This window comes from Chelonia mydas, chromosome 2, assembly GCF_015237465.2.
Source record: "Chelonia mydas isolate rCheMyd1 chromosome 2, rCheMyd1.pri.v2, whole genome shotgun sequence".
Classification (NCBI taxonomy): domain Eukaryota; kingdom Metazoa; phylum Chordata; order Testudines; family Cheloniidae; genus Chelonia; species Chelonia mydas.
The window spans coordinates 226,673,345-226,687,407 of NC_057850.1; the positions used below are offsets into that span (position 1 = coordinate 226,673,345).

The 14,063-nt window shown below is 38.8% G+C and overlaps 1 protein-coding gene across 7 annotated transcripts in view; it reads right to left on the reverse strand.

The window, feature by feature from the left end:
* C2H10orf67 (chromosome 2 C10orf67 homolog) overlaps nucleotides 1-14,063 on the reverse strand; it is a 125,959-nt gene that overhangs the window by 39,339 nt on the left and 72,557 nt on the right. For 5 of the 7 annotated variants that reach the window (XM_037890846.2, XM_043541329.1, XM_043541327.1 and 2 more), the window contains 2 exons: nucleotides 7,327-7,467; nucleotides 6,324-6,544 (listed from right to left, as the gene is read on the reverse strand). In XM_037890846.2, coding sequence (XP_037746774.1) covers nucleotides 6,324-6,544; nucleotides 7,327-7,467 — 362 coding nt within the window. The remainder of the gene's footprint in view (nucleotides 1-6,323; nucleotides 6,545-7,326; nucleotides 7,468-14,063) is intronic. The other 2 variants (XM_043541328.1, XM_043541325.1) reach the window with 1 other exon arrangement.

Below are 14,063 nucleotides of genomic sequence, written 5' to 3' on the forward strand. Positions count from 1 at the left end.
ACCAAAGAGCGGCGTTTGTGCTGTCGGCAGGAGAGAGCTCCTGCCGACAACACACTGTTCACATTGGCACTTGTTGCAGCAAAACTTTTGTCTTGGGGGGGTTAACAACTCTGAAAGACAAAAGTTCTGTCATTCAATTGCCAGTGGAGGGTGGGGGGAGGGAGGGAGAGAGCTTTTAGCTCAAGCAGTAGAGGCTCATGCATTTAGCTCCATAGGTCCCAAGTTCGATCGCATTTACTGACGACCGGGGTCTGTCGGTTTTACAAGTGGGGGCTTGTCCTGGCTTTCAGCTCGGAAGTCTCTGAAGCTCGGGATGCGCTTCCTCAGCTAGGGGAAGTTTGTAACCCACACACCTCCTGGATGTGGTGCATTGTCCCCTCTAGTGGCAATGAGGCCCTTTAGAGATTAATGAGTCTACTTTACAGCCTTAGCTAACAGCCATATAGCTTTTAGCTTATGCACGAGAGGCTCATGCACAAAGCTCCATAGGTTCCAGATTTGATCCTGTCCGCCAACGACTGGGATCTGTCGACGTTACACAAAGAATCCTAGAAGCAATGCATATGGAAAGCCTCATTGGATATGTCTACACTGCAATGTAAGCCCAGGGTTTCAACTCAGGTTCAACCCTAACCTCCCCTATCTGTATGTACACACATTGTGCTAAGTCAAGGCTCAGATCCACGATCCCCCAGGGGTGGAGGATCTGAGCCTGAGTCAAGCCAGGACTCACGGTTCAAGTTCTATTACTTTGCAGTGTAGACGCAGCACAACTGGACTCGTACTCTGGAGGTCTTCCAAAAGTATTCCACAATTCGATGGGCTGACTTTCTTTGTCCTCTGGACAATCACATTTGGTGGACAGTCAAGTTTTCCCATACTGTACCACAAACAAAGGGCTAGAGTGGCCACATTTAGGGAGGGTGTTAGGAAGTCTGGGATATGGAGGGTTGGACTCAGGCCCCCGTAGTGCAGCGTAGACCCTGGAGCCCTAGGTTGGGACCCAGGGTTCAACAATTCCTGGGGTTACAAATGAGTGTGAATGCTCAAGTCCTAGGTTAACAAAACCAGAGTCTGCTAACTGAAGTTCTACTAACCATGGGGTTACATTGCAGTGTAGATATATCCAATTAGACCACGCACCAGAACCACCATTCAAGGTGGTTAGAATGACTTAATTACACTGTAAACTTGGCATCTTTAAGGAGTCCACGGTCTTTCCAGATGTGTTTACGAACTTGCTAAAAAGGTAGCACCTGTTTTGCTAATTTGAGGCGCTTATGTCAATTTCCACAGAGCATTATTAAAGGTAACAATTCCAAACTAGATAACGGGTGGCACCACTGGAAGCTTTTGGTCACAGATTAATTTAGAATTACCAGCTTTTTATTGGCTTTCTTTTTAGAACTGTGGAAATCTTCAGGCAGAATCTCACAGCTGCTAAAATATTTGATTTCCACCATATCAGGAACCAAATCCAGTTAGATGTGGTCCCTCATATCTGACCAGTTCTGGAGTTTGACTGAACAGATAACTGCCATTATTAGCAGAAGGAGAAATGTAAATATTGTCTCATCCATTATGAGGGCATGGTATATCTATAAGAACAGTAATGTTAAATGAGCAAATTAAACAAGACACAAGCAGTGCTAACTTGATCACTTTTTGCTAAGATTTATAAAACCACAAATAGGAACTCTGAATTATGGCAGAGTGAGATGGTTCAAGTTAGCCATAAATTGTGTCTTGTCTCATTTAACTATTTAAATATTTAACCTTTTCTGAATATAAAGTAACTAGTTGTTTGTTTGTTTTTCTGATGTTTCAAATTACAAGTTTAGATTATTAAAATTACCCAGTAGTTTAATTTGTCTTTTCTTATATGTGAAATGTTTTGGTTTAGATCTTTTTTTTTTGCACGGTATGTCTTAGGTGATTAGTAATGGGATATAGGGCTAGACTCGCAAAGGAGATAGGCACCTGCCACTTTAGGCAGGTAAATCCCAGAATCAGGCACCACTGATATACACAAATACCTGCTCAGCTGCTGCTGAATCCTGCAGGAACCTAAATTTTTGCAGTAAAAAAGTTTCCCAGTTGCCTATGTTCCTCCCTCTGGGCATACACAGTGCTGCTTCAGTCTAGACATCCAGACAGCTAAGGCCAAGTGTGTTGCAAGAACCAGGGGAAGATAGCATTCCTCTGCTCAACTCGCCTGTGGGGCTCAGTCCAGTAGCTAAGCTCTAATCAAGCTTATTGGATTGGGCCCTGCATACAAATGTTTGGGGGTTTGAGGGGAGAAGGACCTCCCACATAACTTTTAGCCCAGTGGTTAGGGAACTCACCTGGGATGTGGCAGACTCCTGGTTAAGTCCCCCCTTTGCCTGAAGGGGAGAAGGGATTTGTTACTTCTCAGGTGAGTGCCCTAACCACTGGGCCATGGGATATTCTGATATGGGGCTCCCTCAATATCTCCTGTTGAAACTGTTCTACTGTGCATACATATTTAAAGAGTCATTGGGGGGGGAGAGAGACAAACAAACAGACAAACAAACAGACAAACAAACATGAGAATGGCCCTCACCCAGGATGTAGGAGACCCAGGTTCCAACCCCCTAATGACTCTCATTATTTATCCACAGTGGAGCAGATTCACCAGGAGAGATTGAAGGAACTCAGTGGTTAGAGCATTCACCTGAGAGATGGCAGATTCCTGTTCAAATCCCTTCTTCTCAGGCAGAGGAGGGACTGGATCCAGGGGTCTCCCACATCTCCTGTGAGTGCCCTGATTGCTGGGCTAAAAGTTATGACTGAGCTCCTCCGTACCTCCCTCCCTCCCCAGCCCCAGCAGCACCTGACTTCAGGAGAGAGTTCATGGCTGAGAATTCCAAGCAGTAGGCACCAAACTCCCTGAGATGGGTGTGGCTGAGGGCAAACCCCTCTGCTTGGCATCTCCCATTAGTTAGTTTAGATGGCTCTCCATCTAGCATGCTGGTTTTTGTGAATCCCTCCCTTCCATTGTATGGGCAGCCTGAGTACCTAACTCAGTCTTTGTGACCCCCAGTGATATTCTAGGGGCCTAAGTCCCTTTGTCAATCTAGCCCATACAGTCATCTGTTCCAAAATCACCAGTCAGATTCTAGCCCCAGGTCAATAGTGGCTGAAAGACAATTCTATCTAATAGCTATTTGATAGCCTATAGGAAATAAATTGTTAGTCTTAGTAGAATTCCTAGCGTACAAGTGTCCACATCACAAAAAACATCATCACAATTGATGCTAACTGGCACCTTTCATGGCAATCTTAGAAGAAAGGCCAAAAGTGTGAGTTTGCCTTGCTGTCCTCTATTTATGTCTGTAAATGAACAGAGGACATCAATCTCCTGTACTCTCAAAGCGGTAACTTTCATGAGCACTAAAGTCACTTAAAAAGGAAAAGTGCTAACAATTAATTTTTAATTAAATTGATGGAAAAAGTTGAAAAAATAGAATAAAAAATATAAATTTAAAAGGGCTTACACACAATACATTCTAAATATTTGGCAGGCACTTTATCCATGGGGCCACACAGTCTGATCAACATCTATAAAATTGACAGATATTATTTTCTCCACAAGAGGGCTCTCATATTTTACATTTATATGCAATAGAAACATGAGAATAATAAAAAAAATATAATTTATAAAAATAACTTAAATGCAAACTCAAGCTTGTGTGCTTTCCAGGTAGTCACTACAGCTGGTCGGAAATTTCATAATGAATCTGTTTTTTTCAAAAACTGACAGTTTGTCAAAATTGAAACTATCAGTTTTGACTTAAAAAAATATCAAGAAAAAAGTTCCTAAACTGTCAAAATGAAAAAATCTGGTTTCTGGTTCTAAACAAACTTTTTGTTTTGAAATTTAAGCTAATTAAACCGAATAAAAGTTTTTCAAATAAGTCAAAACCAAAATGAAAAGTTCTGAAATTATCGAAATGAAAGGTTTTAACTACCCTCCCACCTCCACAAAAGAATTGGTTTTCTATTTCACATGTATTTTCAAGATTTCAAATTTTGATCCAGATTCAAGGTGGGAAAAACTTTGAACGCTTGAAAATATTAATGTGATGGGAAAACCATTTCCTGCCATACTCTAGTAGTCAAATTTTCATGGAAAAAACCCCAGTTTATTACGCACAGTGCTTCCATAATGTATCGGAAAAAAATCTGGAAAAACAAGAATTTTTCTGTATTCTGATTACATACCTCTCTGTAAACAGAATATCTGTCAAAATGAATCTATTTTTATGGTGTTACAGTGATTAGATATGTACAAAACCACACATTCACTTCTAACTTTAGCAGGCTCAACTTTTAAAAGCACTTAGTGTTACTATTAAGAGAATACATTACATTTTTCATCAAGTTAGATCTCCTATAGTTTATAATGATGCTAGTACTTTTTTTCTAATATGGTTCATATATTACAGTAATGGGGGGCCATATAAGTAGCTAAGCTCACGAAAGCTTATGCTCAAATAAATTGGTTAGTCTCTAAGGTGCCACAAGTACTCCTTTTCTTTTTGCGAATACAGACTAACATGGCTGTTACTCTGAAACATATAATTGTGACTGCCACTCATTGGAGCAATGAAATGCAATGCAAGAAGTCTTCCCAAACATGTTTAGTCAGGTTTGGTTTTTTGTGCGTATTTATCTGATGATACTATCAGATGTGCGTAGAAGGATAACCACCCACACCTTACTCTAGGCAACTCTGTACACTTCACTACATGGCAGCACCAGAAGGTCCAGTATGGAGGGTACTAACATGAGACTTTTGCAGTTGCAGAGGTGGGAGAGTGAAGGGAAGAGAGAAGCTTCGAGAAGACGGGTAGAACAGAGGAGAAGGTTGGCTGAGGGAAAGAGATGCAGAAGGACTGGGAAGGAGTAAAAGGATCAAAAGGAAAAGACAAGGAAAAAAGAGGAAGAATATGATCCTTGAAGGAGAGAGAAAAAGTAGTGAAGGATAATGCGTAGTGGGATAATACGTATGCATCCGATGAAGTGAGCTGTAGCTCACGAAAGCTTATGCTCAAATAAATTGGTTAGTCTCTAAGGTGCCACAAGTACTCCTTTTCTTTTTGCGAATACAGACTAACACGGCTGTTACTCTGAGAAAAAGGAGAAAAATATGAATAATATAGGGGCCTATTGTAGCATGATATAAAAAGACTTTAACAAAAAACACTCACCAACCCTCTGTGTAAAGGAGTTTGGATCAGAGGATCAATGTGCTGAAGTGAATGGCATGTGAACATAGGAAGAATTCTTAAAATAGTGTATACTCAAATTTGCTACTGACAAAATAATGATAATCTTTACATGCAATTTTAAAATTACTTCTGTGACATGCATAATGAATTTATTATATAATATTCTGTGTATACATAATCTTATGAATACTGGAAACATGAAAAAATAGTAGTTTCCGTCAGTGAAAAAAACAAACAGCATTAGTAAATATGGGTATGATTACTAGGCACACTCACTTAATTGGGATGAACAGCCATCAGTTTCATGTGATGTATTTAATAGGCTTAAAAGAAATCGGAATTCTTGAGTTCATTCTGAGATCCTCTGCCAGATAACAGATAGGTGGTAAACTGGTAAATATCTATTTTTGAACAATTTTTTTCAGTTACACCACAGTGACTACACATACACAGCATCTAGTATATTCATTATGCATATCATAGAGGTATATTTTTCAAAACTGTACATTAAAAGCATGACCCTCAGTTGTGTCATTAAGAGATTTGTGTGTGAATCATTTTGAATTTTTTCCTCCATATTATATGCCATTCGCTTTCTTTACGCTGGTATCATTTCACTGGGACATTTAAAATTCAGCAGCATTTATTTATACTTAGAATAGAAAATAACATTTTTAATAAAGTAGTGGGGGAACCGGTGGTAAATGTTGGGATTTTAATGGCAACAACTTTAAAGACAGAAAAGAAGATATATTATTACATTTTCAATGTTCTTTCCACAGTCTTGATAAATGTTAAACTAATCATAAAATTGTGCCGGCCTCTGAAGAGTGTATTAGTACTACAACCAGATCAACAGTATACTATCCAACCAGTGACTCATTTCTTATGATCAGATTCTGCTCATTTCATACTACACCAAGCTAGGGAAATGTTTGAGTCATTGCATTATGTAGTAATATTGTATCTATAAAATATCTATACCCTTAATATTTCCTTATATAGTTTGCAAAATTATAGACATGAGCTATTTCTATGAACATGGTCAATATTATAATACCACTATACCTTTTCTTTAGAATTTGGAATTTCTTTGCCCAGCTTCGGTTAATTTGTTCAACTTCGTTTTTAAGACTGAAATAAAAAACCCCACAAACTGTTAAAATATTTATAGAGTTAAATGAATGTCTTAAAAATTCTGGCCGATACCTTTGTATGCGTTGCTTCTCTTGACCTTCCAATATCTTCAGCTTCTCAATTTCAGCAAGTAATGCTCTTTTTTCTGCTTCCTTCTCAGGTGCAAAATATATTGCAAAAAGTTAAGTAATGTATTATTTATTTTCTATGCTTAATGTACAAAAAAATACAAAGTTTTACTCTTAGTATTGACACTTCTAGTTTTGGCTGTTACGGTATGGAAACTAGATGTTTAAAGGAATTAATAACCATAGTACAAAACCTTCTAACTCTAGTCATTGTTTCAAAGCCAACCCAGGTCTGGAGTGACTGAGAATCATTACAATTTCACAGCTTTTTGGAGGGTTATATAATAAAGATGGCAGCACAGACAAGTAAAGCGTAACTTTTGTCATGTATATCATATTTGTCTAAGGCCAATCCTACTGATATCAATGGCAAAATTTCTACTACCTTGAATGGAAGCAGGATCAAGACCTTTGATTATAAATTCTTATGGGCAAGGACCATCCATGCCTTTTGGCAGAGAGCATACAATCTAGTGATTAGAACATAGAACTGAATTCATAGTTCTCAGCTCTGTTACTGATTTTTTGTGTAACTTGGACCTTAGCCCTTCTGTGCCTCATTTTTTCCATCTGTAGTACAAATATAATCATACTTCTCTCACTGGAGATTAATGAATGTCTGTAAAGTGGTGCAAAATCCTTGAATGAAAGTCACTATAGAAATGAAAATTATTATTTTTACCATAGTAACTAAAAGATTTAACAAGCAATGGTTCTGAATAGTCCATAGACTGGTATCAAAGGACAAGAAATCTACATAAAATATTTACAGAGAACTTGTTGGATTTTAATAATAAAAACAACACCTTGTAACTAGGACTCTTCTTCTGTTGCTGCTTGTGATATCCCTTTTGTGATTCTCTACTCTCATGAGGCACTGTAATTTCACTTCCACTTTTCACTTTCTCCTTCATTTTTTTTGTATCTTTTTCTTGCAATGATGGAATCTGACAATCAAAGAATCAGTGGTGATTATGTACACTAGGAAAAACAGTTTTACTCTTATGGTCATTTTAATCCACAGGAGTTAAGAAAACAAGTTAGGAAAATGACATTGTAGCATAATAATTACTTCAGCTACTGTACTTCAAATAAGGACAATACCACCGGGTGTTTCAAAATAATAAAATATGCCCAAATTAAGTCACCTCAGTGGTTCCACTCTCACACACACTTAGCAAAATTTCATATATATTAGTATTATATCTGCAAATTAAACATTATACTAAGTGTAAATCTGGCAAAACAAAGGCCATACTGTTTTAAAAAAATTCTAAGGGGCTAAATTCATCCCTGTTATATCTCTATTGAAGTCTACACTAGAGATGAATCTGGTCCACTGACTATATTATCTGTCCTATTTCAACTGAACTTTCAACTTTGCTGAAGCATATTGTATTGAATGCTGGCCCTCTCCACTTAAAGCCAGCCATTTGTTTTGTCAGCTGCTGACACATTCCACTTTCTCTGGAGGACACATGCTGATCTCTATGTGGCCAGTTCACTGATAGGGGAAAACACCAGACAGTTAAAGGATAGTTGGAGGTGAAGATACATTGCCATATCAGACCTTTTTAAATAAAGACAAGCAGTTTAATCCACATCCTGTGAAAACTGCAAATTAAATTCATTGTAAAGATTAATTATAATATTATAAAAATGACAGCATACCAGTCACAGGTCCTAATTCTCTCCCACATTGATTTTACACTGGTGTAACTCCCTTAATTTCAATGAAGCTACACTGGGGAAAATGAGAAATCTGTGACAGGAGAATTGGGCTTACCCTAACTTTATACACATTGGGCCAGATCTTGGGACATGCTATAGTGGTGTAAGGCAGTTATAAAGCCATTAGATTTGCTCTCCCTCCCCAGAGGTTTTCTACAGATGAATCCTCATCATTTGGAGTAAAGCCATTGTAAAAGTTCCTACAGCAATTCCCTTCCCAGCTGCTGCACTGGGAAGGCATGGCTGGGAAAAAAAGGGGCATAGCCAGAGAATCTCCATATCCTGATAATCTCCAGTTACCAGAAGGGCACCTTGAGGAACTGGTGGGCATTGTAGAATTCCAGCTCATTATGGCACTCAAAGAACTGAAGCACACCAACAACTATCATGGGGGGAAAGAAAGGCAAAAACATAGATAAAGTTTACATGTAGTACCAAAGAACACGACTTGCTAGGAAATTCTGACCTTATAAATTACTCGAACTTCACACAGTTCTCTTTTAAAGTGATCTATTCCCTCCTTTCCCATATTTTAATTCATAACCACCTATCTTATGTGGTCATCTATCCCTTCTGGTGTTTTGATGTTATCTCTCCTGATTAGAGCTGGCAGACGTGGGATTTTCGGTTCACAGGAAATTTCACTTTTTTGAAATTTAGTTTTGTTCTGAATCAGAATTAATCAAAACAAATTTAAAAATTTCCTGTGATCTGGAAATCCTGAAAAATATCTTTTTGGAAACAATGACACATGGTCTTTCCAATAGGAAGTCTGTTCCCTGCACCTAGGGTGACCAGATAGCAAGGGTAATAGGCACCTATATAAGAAAAAGCCACAAATATCGGGACTGTCCCTATAAAATCAGGACATCTGGTCACCCTACTTGCACCTGCTGAGTAAAACTGATATTATTGTCAGTTTCATGGCTGCTTGCCCAAGAGTTGGAAGCCCTGGACTTCTTGCCCAAGGCAGTCCGCAAAGCAGGGATGCCTAGGAACTACAGATCCTGGGAGCTTATTCCAGGACTTCCAGGGTCCTAGATTCATCGCAGGAAGCATGTAAGTCCTTAGATCCCCAGATTAACTTGGGCTCTCAGCACTTCCTGACTCCCTTCTGCAGGGCTGGGAGCTGAGTCCATGTTAAAGTCGGAGCTCCCATGCCTCCCAAGTTCCATGGCATGGAGTCTGGAAGCTCTGGCGTGGCTGCCTGCTATGGAGTTGCAGACCCTGGAAGACTGGGATTTCTGGCCTTGAGGCTGCCTCAGAGCCACAGATCCTGGAAGATCTAGCAGCTTGATGAGCTGGCAGGGTTTCATGAAGGTTCCATCATAACCCAGCCTTTGATTCACCAAAAATTCATCAAACCCAAGATGTTATTGCAAAACATTTTGAGTTCAACAAACTGGCATTTTCCAATGATACTCTGTTTCATCGAAAAATTTATGACCAACTCAACTCCTGACCTTATTTGTCCACTTAAGTCTTTACCTTCAAATCTCTGCATCATAGCCACTCTCCTTTTGGCCAAAGATGATTGCAGTGAACCTCTCTGAAACATGTGAAAACCAATACTAAACTGGTCAGAAGTATGAGTTTTGAATGGTGTGTGAAATCCCTTCCCCTCTCCAAGGATCCCTCTGGATGATTAAAGAATAATGGTAACTCTGGAAGGGTTGGGCCAAAATCCAGTTGGACCAAAAAGGTGATGATTGCATTGTTGGAACTCAAGGGTATAGAATGCTGCTTGGAAAATTCAAACTGTATTTAACAACATTGAACTTTAAATACATCTGACAGAAATAAGAAAGAAATTATGTTGCATTACAGACAAGACTGACAATTATTCTAAGAAGCATTGGCATTTAATGCAACCATTTGCAGTATTATTGCCTTCTCATTTAGTTTCCCAAAAGTCATAAATTTATAATTATTTATTATTGTCAGACACATCCCTCATTCCAAAATACTAGCTAAATGTTATGTACACCTTAGTGAGGCTGAAACTAATACAAGTTTCTGCTCCGCTACTGATAGATTCAACTAAACATTGGCTAGCAGTTTGAAAGTTCTATATGACCATCTTGCCATTATCTTCTTCATTCTACTCAGTTAGTGTGGCCCAAAAGCTCTCAGGTGCCTTCAAGGTGTTGTTTTTTGTTTGTTTTTTATTAATGCTCAGAGAAGGATTAGTGATGGCATATCCCTTAACCATAAGTCATTTGAATATTCTTCACTGGGAGCTCTCAACAACCACACTTGGCACACGTCTGGTCTTTGGACAGCCTAGGCACATGACCATCTTATGATAACATGATACTTGCTCACAAGTGGGTCAGACCCTTGCTTGAGGGCATTAGGATCTAGGCAATATTGGTTTATATGAACAGCACAAGGGCCATATGTTTTATGGGAAATCCTTTCTCTGTATTAACAGAGAAGTATTGGAAGCACATACCTCTATACATTTGTCTATTTATACAAACCTTTATGTAGTTAGAATTGTGAGGGCATATTGCTTCACATGTATAAAACTGTTTTCAGAAATACCAGATTTTATTAAAACATGTTTATTTTGATAGCTGTTTTCCATCTGTGCTCCCTCAGTATTTAGCGGAGAAAGTCATTCATAGCTATCAGTTTAGCATGGTTACAATATCTCAGTACTGTAGGCAATATATGGAGACACTGAACCTTCCTCTAAAGCTTGCTAATAAAGTCTATCTTCTCCTGGAAATCTAAATGCCCACTGACAAGGGTCACAAGATTTAACTCCAATAAGGGAATTTGACTTATCAGGAACAAAAAACAAAAAAAATTCCTGCTCTTCCACAACAGGACGGTATAAGAACACTGCATATCAACCTGCTGGTTACTATCACACTCCTGTTTCAGGAAAGAAATTTCATGTATTTCAGGTAAATAGTCACAAAACCCACAACCTTTAGCAACTGAAGTGTGACCAAAGGTATTGTAAGGTTCAGTAATTCAGGTTTTACACAGACAGAGAGACAGACAGATATCACTCTTGTTCTACTTATTGCAGCAATAAACCTAGCTTTTAGGTGTTAGATGTAACCTACAAGAAGGTGAGAAGAAGAAAAGACAAGAAAGAGCATGCTGCAACCCGAGTTTTCTTGTAACACAAAAGAAACTATTATTATTAATAACTCTTTGAATTATTGTAGCACTAAGGAACCCTAGTCTTGACCAGCACTCCATTGTGCTAGGTGCTGTACAAACACTGAACAACAAGACAGTCTCTGCCCCAAAGGGCTTACAAAACTTGGATCATTTTCCTCCTAAAAAAGGAAGGCTTTAAACATGACTTGCTCTGTCTACACTAGTTGCAAAGTCCTGTTTAAAACTGTTGGTTAAAAAGTATTAGCTTTTAAAACTTGACCAGTTTTCAGTCTAGAGAAGCTCTCCAATCCTTTAAAAGATTCAAGGATTCACTTGAACTGCTGCCTGAACAGCCACCAGGGCTAGAAGATAGTTGGCAGTGTCTTCAACTATATCCTGTATGTCAGAGAGCTTTAGAGGAACAGGTCTACTTTTTAACTTACATAGAATAGTACCATAAATACCAGCAATAGTGATCTGGTTTGGAGTCTCCCCATTTTGAGAATTTCAGAAATGACTCCCTTCCCCCCAGTAGAGTCTTTTTTCATGACAGCCTTGAAGAATATTATGCTTATTCTGACCAACATTTTTAAACCTGGGTTCCTAAAATTTAGAAACGTAAATGTGGATTTAGGAGCCTAATGCAGTCATGGAGTTTAAGGCCACAAGGGACCACCAGATCATCTAGTCTGACCTTCTGCATATTGCAGGCCACCCACACCACCTAGCACCCACACATTAGCCCACCAACTAAAATTAAACCGAAGTCTGACAGCCCACAGAAGACTAGACTATTATGTGCCACAAACAGAGAATAGGAAGGACTGAGGTACAACAATGTCCAAGGCCCCCACAAATGGCAGGGAAATAATTAAGTGAGATATACCCCAATAATTCTGGCAAAGGACCAACACCTGTCATAATAAAAGTGGCCGGATCTTCAGGCATGTTATGTACCTACTGCTTCAACTGACTTCCAATATGATAGGTATCAAAAATGGCTCTGTGATAAATTCAGGTGAGATCACACATAGAATACCATATTCATTTCTTGTCTCTTTAGGATCAGCAAGATCTGATGAACATGAGGGAATCCAGCAAATAGAAACAAAAAAAATGTATGAAGGAGGTAGTGAGGGAAATAATTTATCAGGAAGGATTAAAAGCTAAAAATTACATGACTACAGGGCTATAGGATACTAGTGTACAATACTTGAAGAGTACAAACATGAAGGAGGTCGGGCAACTATTCAGGGCAGTATTAGGGTGTAATTAGGAGTTATGGGATGAAAAGGAAAATGTTGGGTGAATAGAAGGAAATTTTACTGAGAGTGAGAAGCATTAGGCATTGAAATAGTCTCTCAGGGGAATAGGAGGAAGCCCCATTGCTGGAGACATTTATTCTACTCTATTCAGTTTCTTGTATCACACCCATCACCATGTTTCTGAGTATGAGTTCTGTCCTAAATGGACAAAACATTAGAAAATATTCTGTAGGGAAAAATCTTGCATTAGCAAGGAAGATGAATGATCTAATAAGTCTTTCCATCTCTGACTTATGCTTCCATAATAATGCTATTCCTTATATTCATTACCAGTGAGTGCAGTACATGATTTTCAGTAAAAGTAATTAGCCTAGAAGGTATCACTGTAACACAGGTATCCTATTATTTTCAATATCTTCCTCAATAACAAAGCAGATTTTCTTGTGTAAATATAATCCCTATATATACACACATAAATCTTTAGAAAACCTCTTAAATGAATGCAGGTGTCCAGTGCTCTATCTACAGAACAAATTATTCATCTAAATCGGTGTTACAATATAAACACTGAGCAAAATGTGAGCTAACATTGTGTGTGTTTAACATTAATTGTAGTCTGTTTTCTTTAAATTTATTGAATGTACTATAGTGTATAGCCTCCACCCCACCTCAGAAACTAACCAAACAGAAAACCTCAGATACTGCTGCTTACTGTTTTATTCATGAAAGGGCAGACTGCATCTTGAATGCAGTGACCTGGGAGCAGTTAAGAGCCCCTCTTATATATGAGGCCAGTGGGGAGGGGTCAGGGCCATGGACCTGGCTTCTTCTTGGCCTATGGGCTTGTTCAGTGAAGTGCAGAGACGGTAACTGCCCAGCCCTTGTGTGGAGTGTATGGGGGTGGAGAATTCATGCATCCTCCCTTCTCTTATACAGTTACTCAAGGGTCACTTACAATACAACCCTAAGGGGGTCAATTTTTAATTCAGTAAATTAAAATTTGGGGTTCTTACTCTGTTCTGAATGATAGCCAGATGAAGGGCTATAGGAATTCATTAATACGTAATCAGCAGGAGTACAGCTTGAGAACTAATGGAAACATGGTGGAATGACAACTACTATGAATATAACTCTAGAACAGGGGCGGCTCCATCCTCTTCCTGGTGAGGGGGCTGAGGTGGGCTAGTCAGAAAATTGCAGGGACGGGCTGCGGTATACATCTTGTGGGCACACATGCTTTTTTACCCCCAAACAATACGCACTTAAATGTGTGTTTTATCTATGTTATCCTCAAAAGGAGAATAAAAATATATACTGACAGATCGGTTTTAAACTTCATCTATGGCAACTCACTGGGGCAACATTTATTCACAGAAAATCAATAGGAAAAAAACCTAAGCCAATAAATAAATAAACTTATAATACTA